The 13,227-nt window shown below is 42.2% G+C and overlaps 1 protein-coding gene across 1 annotated transcript; it reads left to right on the top strand.

Annotated features, from left to right (window-relative positions):
• Positions 7,751-12,984, top strand: LOC110434493 (adenosine kinase 2-like). Its single transcript, XM_021458630.1, has 13 exons — positions 7,751-7,978; positions 8,426-8,479; positions 8,643-8,689; positions 8,796-8,827; positions 9,183-9,284; positions 9,391-9,458; positions 10,118-10,194; positions 10,666-10,763; positions 10,834-10,904; positions 11,166-11,232; positions 11,317-11,439; positions 12,097-12,157; positions 12,604-12,984. The coding sequence occupies exons 1-13, from the start codon at positions 7,893-7,895 to the stop codon at positions 12,744-12,746; spliced, it is 1,029 nt and encodes a 342-aa protein (XP_021314305.1). The 5' UTR covers positions 7,751-7,892; the 3' UTR covers positions 12,747-12,984.

Genomic DNA, 13,227 nt, shown 5'->3' with positions numbered 1-13,227 from the left:
ATACCACTTGAAGGGTCGAGATGGCGGACTAGAGGGGGGGGTGAATAGTCCTTTCTAAAAGTTATTACGCCGGCTAACCGAAAACAAATGTGGAATTAAAACTATCGGTCTAGCCAAGACTACACCCCTTTATCTAAGTTCTCAAGCACCTTGAAAAGATCCTAAACAAGCAAGCAAGGTGCTACCTTAGCAAGAGCTCACCTAACCAATTCTAGGAGCAAGGTCACACAAACCTATGCAACTAGTACTTTGCAAAACGGGGGAGCTCCTACACAAACTAGTGAGGCAAAGCGCACAAAGCCTAAGCTCACTAGCAAGCTCAATAACAAGGCAACTAATGCCAAATTAGAGAGCACAACTTACTTAGCTACACAAACTAAGCAATGTGACTAACAAGGTTACACAAACCAAATTAGTCACTCAAGGGAACTACTTCTAGCTACACAAGCAAGAAGGTAACTAGCAAGCTACACAAGCTAACTAATTACAAGAGCAACTACACAAGCATAAGAATATGAAGGTAAATACAAGCTTGTGTTAGGGACTTGCAAACCAACGGGAAGAACAAAGTTGACACGATGATTTTCTCCCGAGGTTCACTTGGTTGCCACCAAGCTACGTCCCCGTTGAGACAAGCTCCAAGGTTGCCGCCGGTCCTCTTGCTAGTGGTGACCCGCAAGTCACACTCTCCCACGTGGAGTGCTTACCACAAGCTCTAGTACTTGACCCGGCCGGACCACTTGTCGCTCTTCACGTCTCGCTCAACTAGAGTTGCTCTTCGCGATCCCCGCGGGGTGAGCACCGTACCCCTCACAATCTCTTCTCCGGAGCACCGCACAATCTCCTTGCGTGCTTCAACGGAGTCACAAGCCACCAAGCCGTCTAGGAGGTGGCAACCTCCAAGAGTAACAAGCACCACCGGCTTGCAACACGAACACCTAGTGCCACTCGATGCAATCTCTCAATGCAACGCACTAGAATTGCTCACTCACACAATCGGATGATCAATATCAAGTATATGTGAGTTAGAGACTTCACTAGCACTCCCCAAGCATGGACACTAAGTCCCAAGGGTGCTCAGCACCAGCCAAGGCCGGCCACCACTTCTATTTATAGCCCCAAGGGCTAAACTAGCCGTTACCCCTTCACTAGGCAAAACACGTGGGCACCGGACGCTCACAGGGAGCCACCGGACGCTCAACTCCCAGCGTCCGGTGCTCAGGCGTCAGCCACGTGTCACTAGCCGTTTGAACTCGACCGTTGCCGCCAACGGCTACTGCGCACGCGCGCCTGCACAGCACCACCGGACGCTCTACAGCGTCACACCGGACGCGTCCGGTGCTCACCGGACTCGTGCACAGAGAGCTCCGCAAAGTCGCACGGTCACCGGACTCAAGCCACCGGACACACCCTGAGCGTCCGGTGCTCACCGGACTCAAGCGCAGAGAGGGTCGCCAAACCGCCTGCACACCGGACGCTGAGCACCGGACTCACTCCGGTGCGTCCGGTGCACATCTGCGCCACAGTCACCACACCGGACGCTCTGGACCAGCGTCCGGTGCTGCCCACACCAGCGTCCACTCCCACGACTTCTCCAAATTTCCCACCGGCGCAATAGAAAATATGCACTTAATTTTCTCAAAAGCGCCGAATCCCGCCGAGCTTGCGAGGCGGGAGGGAGAGAGAAACCCACACCTCTCTCAACCCTAGGAACACTACCTCCTTTGCAAAGTGTGCCAACACCAACAAGTGTACACCACCAAGTGCATGTGTGTTAGTATTTTCACAAACATTTTCCCAAAGGAGTTAGCCTCTCAAACTTGCCACGCCACTCGATCCTAACACGTATGCAAGGTTAGATCGCTCAAGTGGCACTAGATGACCGATATGCAAACAAGTTTGCCCCTCTTGATAGTACGGCCATCTATCCTAAATCCGGTCATAAACTTCTCTACACACCTATGACCGGTGAAATGGAAATGCCCTAGGTTATACCTTTGCCTTGCGCTTTCCATTCCATCTCCTCCAATGTTGATGCAACACATGCACCAATCAATCACCAAATGATATGATCCACTTCATATCATCACGTGACCGTATTGGTTCATCGATCTTGACCTCACTTGCTCTTTACCGTTGACTCGGTCCATCGGCGCCAAGTCTTGCTCAAGCTTCACCGTCACACGCGGTCCCTCGCTTCAAAGCCTCCGACTTGCCCTTCACTCTTGCAACCGGTCCATCAAGCCAAGCCTCATCTTGATCTTCTCCTCCTTGGTCACATGACTCCATATCATGTCTCATATGCAATGAGCTCCTCTATCATCATATAATAACCTGTGGACTAGTCTCCTGTGTATCTCACATTAACACTAGTAGTCCACCTAAGTTGTCACTCAATTACCAAAACCAAACAAGGATCTTTCAGCCGTGCCGCCCGGCGGGCCGAGGCAACGGCCCAAGCACGGCCTGCTGCGTGCCGTGGGCCAGCACGGGCACGTTTGCCAACTGGGCCGTGCCGTGCTCGGGCCAGGCCGTAACACCGTGCTTTGGGCCGTGCCTAAAGCCCACGGGCTGCATGCTCAAGTTTACCCAGGACCCAGCCCGAACATCGTCAAAGAGAGACCGATAGCTGCAGCTAAAGTAGGGCACTGTAAGGTCGTAATCTGTTTGTCATGTACTCCGTACCGTACTCCTACAGGTATAGCACGCGCAGTGTGGCTATCGCGAGCGCAGTACACCAGCAACGACGCGGCGGCGCGCGACCAAAGGAGGCGAGCGGCAGGTTTGCGTGTGCCACGGCATAGCCATCGAGCATCAATGCATGCGTAGGACGCAGGATGATTGCAGGACGCGTCTTACGAGCACAGTTCCACGCAGCAGCACAAAACGAGACGGCGGCGAGGCTTCATCGGCGAGCCTGTCACCGATAACGGAAGGGCCGGGGCTGTGAACAGCCCAGGAGCATTAGGAATATACCACGACATTGTACAGAGAAAGGGTGAAGGTCCGAGGTGGGCTGCTCACAGAGAGGTGGAATTGGCGGCAGTGTAAAGTGACGTCAATGGCTGGCAAGCTTGGCGTTCCCGACAACTCGGCGAAGCTCCCACAAAACTGCACATAGGGGAGGTGTGCGACATCGAAGTGAGGTCTAAACAAGAGTCAAGAGAGACACGTGAAGAAGAAGGGCAGAGACACAGTTGCTCCTGAGCTTGGCAGTGGCAAGTCGGCAACAATGGCGGCCGTGACACCGAATGCAACTTGCAAGTGCTTACTGGTGGACGTTTTTCGACGATCTCACGTCCCACGGCGACGGTTTGCTTATGACCTCAGCCATGGTTGCAGGCCATTTGACCGCGGTTGCTCGCCGCTCATGTCCGAGTTCTCATGAATTTCGAAGGAGAGCAAAGGGCGGCGATGGTGTCTGCTGTGGCTTAGCACACTCCTAATAAATAAACTATCATAATTTCTACAAACATCAATTATATTGTTATCTAAGTATTTTGCTAATATGGCAAGATAGTTATTGAAGAGATAGAACAAAAATCGTAGAAACCATGCCTGAAGTGATGTGATTGGTTGAGAATGGAGAGAGAATGAATGTAATTGGATAAAAAAACATTCTGTAAAAATTATCCATTAAGACCATTAAGACCATGATTGCTATATGTAGTGTCTATGGAAATTAATAAATATAGAAACTACATGTAATTTCTAGCATTGGCAGTGTCATTACAGAGTAGGCCTTGTTTCCAATTTTTTTATTTGGTTACTATAGTATTTTCATTTTATTTGGCAATTAGTATCTAATTATGGACTAATTAGACTTAAAACATTTACTTTTATATGTAAACTGTGTAATTAATTATTTTTTATCTATATTTAATGCTCCATATATATATATGTCTAAGAAAAAATTTAGAAACTAAATATGACCTTGTTAGACCATCCTCAGTGGGAGTTTCATGACCCAGTTTTCAACGTATTCATATTTTTGGAAACTGTGCAGAAATATTGGTGTGTTGAAAACTGGATCATGAAACTCCCACTGAAGATGGCCTTAGACTTCAAAAATTCATATTGTAGAATACAATAAATTGTCCAATTTTTTGTTTTTTAATCTATATTTAGTGCTTCGTATATGTGTTCAAACATTTAATGTGATGATGTGAAAAGTTTCCTTATTTAATTCATCAAAAGAATTTTTTTTTGATACTGTAGCATATTTGTAACTATAGCAATTAGTGTCCAATTTTAAACTACTTAGAGCTTATTCGTTTGTCTGAAAAGTCATGGCGAAAAGTATTGTTCACTAATTTATTGTGTAAACACTGTTGGCTGATAGAAAAAAGTACAACTTATAAGACAAGTAAATATAGTCTTAGGTTTAAAAGATTTGTCTCGCAAAACAAATACAAACTATATATTTATTTTTTAATTTATATTTAATGTTCATACATGTATAAATATTCGATATGATGGAACGAAAAAAAATTTATGTTAACTAAGGCCTTGTTTAGTTCCCCAAAAAATTTGCAAAACTTTTCATATTTCCCGTCACATCAAATCTTTCGGTACATGCATGAAACATTAGATATAAATAAAAAACTAATTACTCAATTTACCTGTAATTTGTGAGACGAATCTTTTAAGCCCAACGCCAAGCTGGCGGCACAGGCGGACCTGACTGGCGATGCAGGCGCCCTAGAAGCATGACCCTCTTTGATGCTTTATCTGATTTTCTTGTTTCGATTATATTTCTTTAATTTTCTCCTCGATCGATTCGTGTATGGATTAACTTGTTTTTGGATCGATATGGTGTTTTTGATTCATTCTCAGTGGTGATGGTCTCGATTTGGTACTCTACTCCTCTTGTGCCTCTCTATTTGTTCCTCTGTCCGGTCCACGATGAGGGGACTCTAATGTTTCGGATTTTAATTTAAAAAATCACATGTTTTGTATTTGTATCCTATTCGGATGTTAGGGAGGCCAGACGAAATTTGAGTCCAGACGAAATTTGAGGCTACGGATAAAACCACCGGTAGTATATAGGTGAACGGATGAACGGATAAAACCACCGGGCAGACTGAAATTTTCATCTTTAAATATTAGAGAAAGATAATTAGATAATATTTGTCATATACAAACGAAAGTGTTGTAGTGTCAATTTTTCAAAATATTTTGGAACTTAAAAATGCCTAAACAGAGCCTGATTATAAAAAAAATTGAACTCCGTGCATGCCTGCGCCAGTGTCCTCTCTCTTGCTAGCGGTGAGCACCAGCGGAGCATCCTCTCGCCTCCGAGCCGGCCAGCCCCCACCCCGCGCCGCATGCCGCGTGCATGCAGTGCACCGCTGGAATGAAGGCGAGTCTGTGCCGTGTGCCCGCGCCCTCCCGCACGCCCTGCGCGGTGGACCGCCTGGTTTCATGGGTGCAGGTAAGAGGTAGTAGAGTTTTGGGTACGGTCGTGAAGAAAAAGAAAAAAACAATCCATAGCAGCTTGCGCACTGATCAAGTGATCAAAATTAGATCACGCTACTATTTTGCTGGGCCACTGGGGCTACTTGGGTAGGATCATGTTAACTACGTGCCGATTAGGCCCTCACGTATGGCCCAATTTTTGTGATTGGGCCGCAAAGCTGTGAGCCTTTTCACCCTTTTTCGTGTGCTATATATATATATATATATATATATATACTCCCTCAATAAAACTCGATTCTAGAAGTCGTTCTGAAATCGAGGCTGGGTTTGGCCAAGGATATCGTTCACGCAATCACGCTATAGAGGCTTCCTTTCGATGCGATTACCTCTAGCACGCGCGCCGTCCATTCGCACCCTAACCAGTTTGACTAAAATGATTCTTGTACACGAGAACGAGATACCCGCAACCCTATTTAATAAGAGCAAATACCACCTAATTAAAGATACCTTGGTAAGCACAATTATATTCTAAATGACTTCTAATTTTTATATAAAGGGTGTTGCATGGGGATCACTAATTTTACGTACATGGCTTAGATAAACATATTAAGAAATATATAAGTCTAGTTATATACTCCCTCCGTCCCAAATTATAAGTCATTCCAAGAATCTTGGAGAGTCAAAGTTTTTCAAGTTTGACCAAATTTATATAGCAAAATAATAACATTTTTGGTACCAACTAAGTATCATTACATTCTTTGTTAGTTATATTTTCATAGTGTACCTATTTTATGATATAAATCTTTATATTTCTCTCTATATTTTTGGTCAAACTTGAAAATACTTTGACTCTCCAAGATTCTTGGAATGACTTATAATTTGGAACGGAGGGAGTAGGAAATATAAAGTTGTCTCCATCTTCCTCCAGTCATACAGAATCGTTCCATTTCATATTGATTGCAACAAGGCGCAATTGTTTGCTAAGTACTCCATGGGTTTCCACGATCCTGCACGGCTGCATTTTTTGCCCCACAGGTCTTGGGTTTAGGACAAGATCGAGTCATGTGCGAGAGCATATTTTAGAACAAGCTCAATAAAACTAGTCTATAAAGCTAGCCAAGTCATGAATAGTCTAAATAATTTTTTATGCAATATATAAGGATAGAAAGAGAAGAGTTAACCTTTGTATAAAGAAAACATCTTATCTATGAAACCAATATAAAGTATAGCTTTCTCTCTTCTCTTTTAAGTGCATATGGCTGACATGGTAAACGAATCAGACTGATATTGTACCTGCTCTTATTTTTTTATGGTGGTGCTAGACCTGAGCCTAGCGATCCACAAGCTCTCGTGTGGGCGGCGCGAGGTCGAATTTGAGTTCAGCTGCAACAAGAGGCAGTTGTCCACATTGAGCGGAGACTTCAGCTTCCTCAGCACCGCCACGCGAGGTCGAATTTGAGTTTAGCTGCAACAAGAGGCAATTGTCCACATCGAGCGGAAACTTCAGCTTCCTCAGCACCGCCAAAACCATCGGTGGCTTGTATTTTTTTCATTTGATTTGGTTTGATATTTTATTTTTCATTTCGGATTTAGAATAATTTGAGTTGATATCTGATTCTGATTTTGAGGACCAAGGCAAAAAAAAAATTGAGGTGAGCTAAGCAGAGCGGGGTGGTACGATGATATCCTGCATATTTGACCTGTATTCTTTCGATTTTATCTGATTTGATTTGGTATTTTTTCAATTTAAATTAACGATTTGATTTGATCGGGTATTGGATTCGGGCGGGGCGACGAGCGGGGCGGTAGGAGTAGGCCTTGTTTAGTTCCCAAAAATTTTGCAAAATTTTTCAGATTATCCGTCACATCGAATCTTTAGATGTATGCATGAAGTATTAAATATAGATAAAAATAAAAACTAATTGTACAATTTGGTCGAAATTGACGAGACGAATCTTTTGAGCCTAGTTAGTCTATAATTGAACAATATTTGTCAAATACAAACGAAGTGCTACTATTCCTATTTTGCAAAAAATTTTGGAAGTAAACAAGGCCGAGGCTGATCTCAAGTTATGTCAATGCGGTTGGTGGGCGAGAAGGACCCACGCATCGTCCACCAACTCTGTGCTGTACACCCAGCGCCGAACGCACCCAACCAATAGAGGCAGACGCGCCCACATGTCATAGAAATCATGTAGGATCATCCAGCGTACTGGTAGGAGGCAAGGGGTCCCTACTGTTCCACACGCCCGCACGTCCACCAACCCCCGCCGAACACGAGGAGGGTGACAGGTGGGCCATCCGGGGTTTGGTCGAGCCCAACAACTAAAACCCCCGCCGCACCAATCAACCACTTCATCTCGCCCACCACACCACACCACACGAACTCGAGCCCTCGCCCCGCCCAAACACAAGCCTCAGATCTCAGTCACCTCCGCCGCCGCTTCGTTCGTGTGCAGGGGAGAAGAGAGGAAATGGCGGCGACCGAGGGCGTGCTCCTGGGGATGGGCAACCCCCTCCTCGACATCTCCGCCGTCGTCGACGACGCCTTCCTGGCAAAGTAAGCGGTCGTCTCCCTCCTCTCTCCGTCTGATCTGTTTAAAGGAATTTAGCTACTCCTAGTCGTAGTGGTTGGTTTGGTTGCTTTCGGTGGTTTAGTCATCAGATCCGCGACGGAAACGATACCGTTTTGCCTGTAGCTTAATCTTAGATGCATGCACGTGCAGCGAAAGGCGGACGTCTGCATGGGATTCCGGAGTACCGGACACTGATCCGAAATTGTTTAATTGATGAAACATCACAGCGATCCGCGGGCGTTGTCGCCGCGCCGCAATTCATTGCTTTTCCCGTCCAATTTACGCTTTATCATTCTAGATCTCCAAATTTCAAGGGATCTACAGTTGGTGACCTCAATGCCATGATGCTTGATTATTATTATTATACTCTGCTTAGAGCTGGGTGCTGTAATTGTGACGTGATACTGACATACTTCTCTCATCCTGTTTAGGTATGACATCAAGCTGAACAATGCCATTCTCGCTGAGGAGAAGCACTTGCCTATGTAAGTATATGTATGATGTATCACTGATGCTTGAACTTTGAGTTGTTGTCTGTTTGAACTGCAAGCTGCACACTTCAACTTTACTGAGAAGACATGTTCGTGTTCTAATACTGTGTCTTGTTGCATGCTGTTTATCTAATAATAAGGTGGGTTTCTTTGACAGGTATGATGAGTTGGCTAGCAAGAGCAATGTTGAATATATTGCTGGAGGTAATGTTTCTTATAACATGTATATGTAATAATGCTGTCCATAAATTGTACAACTAGGTGACTCCTCTGATTGTTTGTATCTTCATTATTTTCATTCTTATTACAGGAGCCACCCAAAACTCTATCAGGGTTGCCCAAGTAAGCTCTTAATCCGCGTTTGGAGACAAAGTATTTTTGGAGTATCGGATAAATACTACAGTTTTGCAAATTACTTTGGTTTTCAAAAGCTTCTGGGTGTTTGGATGCCTTGTAGTTTCTAAAACCATGGTTTTGTCAGAACCATAGTCTTTTTGGAGTTTTAGAAACTCGTCTCTTAGACTCTTCTTTTCTAAACCATGGTTTTGTATCTCATTGGATTATAAAACCACAGTTTCATGGCGCCACAGTTTTCTAGAACTACATCATCCAAACAGGCCTTTATAATCTACTGAAATCTGAATAACCAAAAAGTGTAGCTGCACCTGTTTCGTTGATGGTATGTCATTGTTTTCAGTGGATGCTTCAAACTCCTGGTGCAACAAGTTACATGGGATGCATTGGAAAGGACAAGTTTGGTGAGGAGATGAAGAAAAATGCTCAAGCTGCAGGAGTTACTGTTAGTTGTTAATCTCATCTTCTTCATGCTATTTTAGACAGTAATGTTCTGATCATTGGTTAATTGACTAATAATGCGGCCTTGATGTTGTCGCATACTCACTCAGGCTCATTACTACGAGGATGAGACTGCTCCTACTGGCACATGTGCTGTATGTGTTGTTGGTGGTGAAAGGTTTGTTGTCTAAATACCACTTTTGTTGCATAACTTCTGCTGTTGGTGTTGTTTTGCATTGTGTTCACTGTTTAGTGACTATTAAATAGGACTATTGCATAATTATGATAATGTATTTTCATGTCATTTTATATGCTCTTTTACCCTCTGTAAGCTCAGTGCTCAAGTTGCTAAGGATCATCTTTGATTGCATCATCACTAGCATGTGTAGTTTGAGTTTATAATTTTGTCTGTTGACCAACTTTGGCACAGTAATTCTCTATCTTTGAAGATCATGCTAAACAAGTTGATATAGGTTAGTGTAAACATATTTGACTACTTTATGTGTTTTGTTTTCCATTGTTCATTCTATCGCTACTTACTGCATCAAAACTAGATCAGGGATTGTACCTTTTTTTTTTGCCTTTTTGTTGTTCCTTGCCATGACATACACAACTGTATAAAATTTTCAGGAAAGTGTTGGATTTTGTTCCATACTTTTTCCCAAAAGCATTTCAGTACACTAGAATAATGCTTGAAGTAGTCAGATCAAATTTTATCCTAGTATCATCTGTTGTGTCAATGAATTCAAGTTTTTTTTTTGTATCATTGCATTTCACAAAAATTTTGATTGCCAGCAATTTCTTCTGCAATAATCAGTTATTTCCTTGTGTAATCAGGTCATTGATTGCAAATCTGTCGGCGGCAAACTGTTACAAATCTGAGCATCTAAAGAAACCAGAGAACTGGGCACTAGGTATAATATATATTTTAACCACTTGTTTTGTTTTTGGTAAAACCATTTCTTTAGTTTCTTGGGAAGATTTATGTAATGTTTCGTTAGAAGTTCTAAAGTTGCTCAATACTGTGTGAACTTTAAGAAGAACACGCACTACTTTAATGATCACAAAATATCAGTTGAGCAACAGTAGGTTTCACATGTTTCAGAGTACTCTAGCAAATAGCACAGCTAGTTTACTTTTATCCGTTTACGTGGAGAATATGGTAGATGGTTTGTACTCTATTTTTAAGTTGCACCACAGAAATGAATCATTACATTTTATGTTGGGTGAAAATAATCTGCATGAACAGAGTTGATTTGTGGTTAGCAAAAATTTTAGCACTGAATATGTTGTCCCTGACTGATTGATCACCTTTATTTGATCTCTATTTATCTTAAGCGGTACTAGTTTTCTTTACCTGACAAATATAATATTCTTGATGACAGTTGAGAAGGCAAAATACATCTACATTGCTGGATTTTTCCTTACGGTGTCGCCTGATTCTATCCAGCTAGTTGCTGAGCATGCTGCAGCAAATAACAAGGTAAATTCATATTAATATGAAAGTGCCCTTTGAAGTTGTTGTTTAGTTTGGTTGACCATGCTATTTTCAGGTGTTCCTGATGAACCTCTCTGCTCCCTTCATCTGTGAGTTTTTCCGTGATGCCCAAGAGAAGGTCCTCCCGTAAGTCTTATATTCTGTAACACGATGCTCACTGTTGAACTTCATTCAAGGCTGCATATAGCTACTCAGTGAAAAAACAGAAAGCAGTGCCTATCCTAGTCAAGACATTTTCCTATGTATTCAACATGCTATTCTTCCAGACTTAATTAAACTTCTGTTGTAAGCATGAAGGGCCTACTGATGTGCTTTGCTGTCCATGCATTTTATGGAGTCTAAATATTTTTTTTTTTAATATATGGTTGCTACTTATTACCAATATAGATATGCTGACTACATCTTCGGCAATGAAACTGAGGCAAAGATCTTCGCCAAAGTCCGAGGATGGGAGGTGATTACGGATTAATTCTTCTACACCTGTAATATTTGCCTTTGATAATTGTGTTGCTGATTAATTACCTGTGATAAATTGTAGACTGAGAATATTGAGGAGATTGCTTTGAAGATCTCTCAACTTCCTTTGGCTTCTGGCAAGCAAAAGAGGATTGCTGTGATTACTCAAGGTGCCGACCCAGTGGTTGTTGCTGAGGACGGGAAGGTATATGCTTTTATTAGTTTAATTTGATGCTTTATAACATGATATATGTGATATTTTAGTCGTTAAGTGACAACTTGACATAGGCTGAGAAGCTAGTTTCAATCAGATATTTACTACCTCCATCCACAAAAGAATGCAGTTCTCGGAGTTTGAGGAGTCAAACAGTCTGAACTTTGACTAAATTTATATAAAAACGTACAAACATTGTTCATACAAAATAAATACCATTAGATTAGTTTGATTAGTTATAAAATATATTTTCATAATAAATTTATTTATAGAGAGATAAATGCTAATACTATTTATTATAAGCTAGGTCAAAATTTATTTTTTTGCACCATTTTTTTTGTCAAATATGCATGCTTTTGCCTGTTGGACATGCAACAAAACAGGATAAATTCCTTCTGTACATGTTTGCTTACAATCTTTTTCCACCCCCTTTCTGTAACAAACATATCCTTGATCTTATGGTTTCTCTTGGGATCTTTGATGCCCTTTTGGAAACTAAGTTGATTGCCCAGTGGTTATTTGCTTCCCCAAGGATTTTTGCATCTGTAGTTTTTCTTTTATCTTTGTATGAAAAATTGATATCTGCCATCTTAAGTGTTTTTGTACAAGCTTTTGAGTATGATGTGCTAACTATTATGTTGATAATAGGTGAAAACATTCCCTGTGATCCTATTGCCCAAGGAGAAGCTTGTTGACACCAACGGCGCAGGTACATATATCTTTAGTGTTATAAGAGTTAATTTACGTTTTTGGTTCAAAAGAGTTTCTCTATTTCTGACTTTTTTTCCTCAAATGTTGCTTTGTTCTCTAAAAAATGTTCCAAACAATGCTAGCTATTAAAGCATTTTATGAAAACATAATGTAGGCCCCGTAGGATATGTTTTTCCCCCCATGCTTGCAATCAACTCATCTATCTTCTTTTGTGTTCTCTGTGACTAATTAATTTAAAATACCCCATAGTCTATATACTCAATTGTCATGTTGTGACTCAGTATGTTCTGGTAACCTGCAATAAATGGGGAAAATATGTGGTACAAGGCTTCTACAACACTAGTACTGCAACTTAAAATTAAAAATGGCCAGCAAATGGATTTGGACTAAGGCTTCTTTACATTATATTTTCTGTTCCTGATAAGCAATCCTCCTTTCTCCTAGGTGATGCTTTCGTTGGAGGCTTCCTCTCACAGTTGGCTCAGGGCAAGAGCATTGAAGATTCCGTGAGGGCTGGTTGCTATGCCGCGAATGTTATCATCCAGCGCCCAGGCTGTACTTACCCGGAGAAGCCTGACTTCAACTAGTGCGAAAACTGAGGCACGTTATGAGAGGTGGACTGTTATAGGCACACTTATTCTTAACCACTGCGTGGTTCGGTGTGTACACACCCTGTATTCTCCCGAGGCTTTTCTTCCGATCCGGCCAATATTTTTGCCGTGATATTTGTCCTGCAACTATGAACGTCGTCTTTGACGCTGTATAAGGCATGTTTTGCCACCATAGTCTGTTGCTTCGCTGATGCTTGCAATGCTCTTGATCGCATTTTGCTTTTGTTTCTATCATATCAGGCTAGCAAGGACGCACCAGCCTTGGCCTAAGTAGAAGATCTTTGGGTTTCTAGCAGGCTAACAAGGTAACACCAGCCTTGCCTAAGTAGAAGGCCCATCTTTGAATACGACTTGCTTGGCTGTTTCCCTATGAATTGTTGTGTTGCAGTCATCGAACAATCCATTTACCAAACTTAGTGTTTTTTTTTTCATGAATGAGAGTTGTGTGTGCCATTGA

The sequence above is a fragment of the Sorghum bicolor genome, chromosome 4 (genome assembly GCF_000003195.3).
Source record: "Sorghum bicolor cultivar BTx623 chromosome 4, Sorghum_bicolor_NCBIv3, whole genome shotgun sequence".
Taxonomy (NCBI): domain Eukaryota; kingdom Viridiplantae; phylum Streptophyta; class Magnoliopsida; order Poales; family Poaceae; genus Sorghum; species Sorghum bicolor.
Note: the sequence above shows the minus strand (reverse complement) of the source record. Positions and strands in the feature narration are given on the sequence as shown.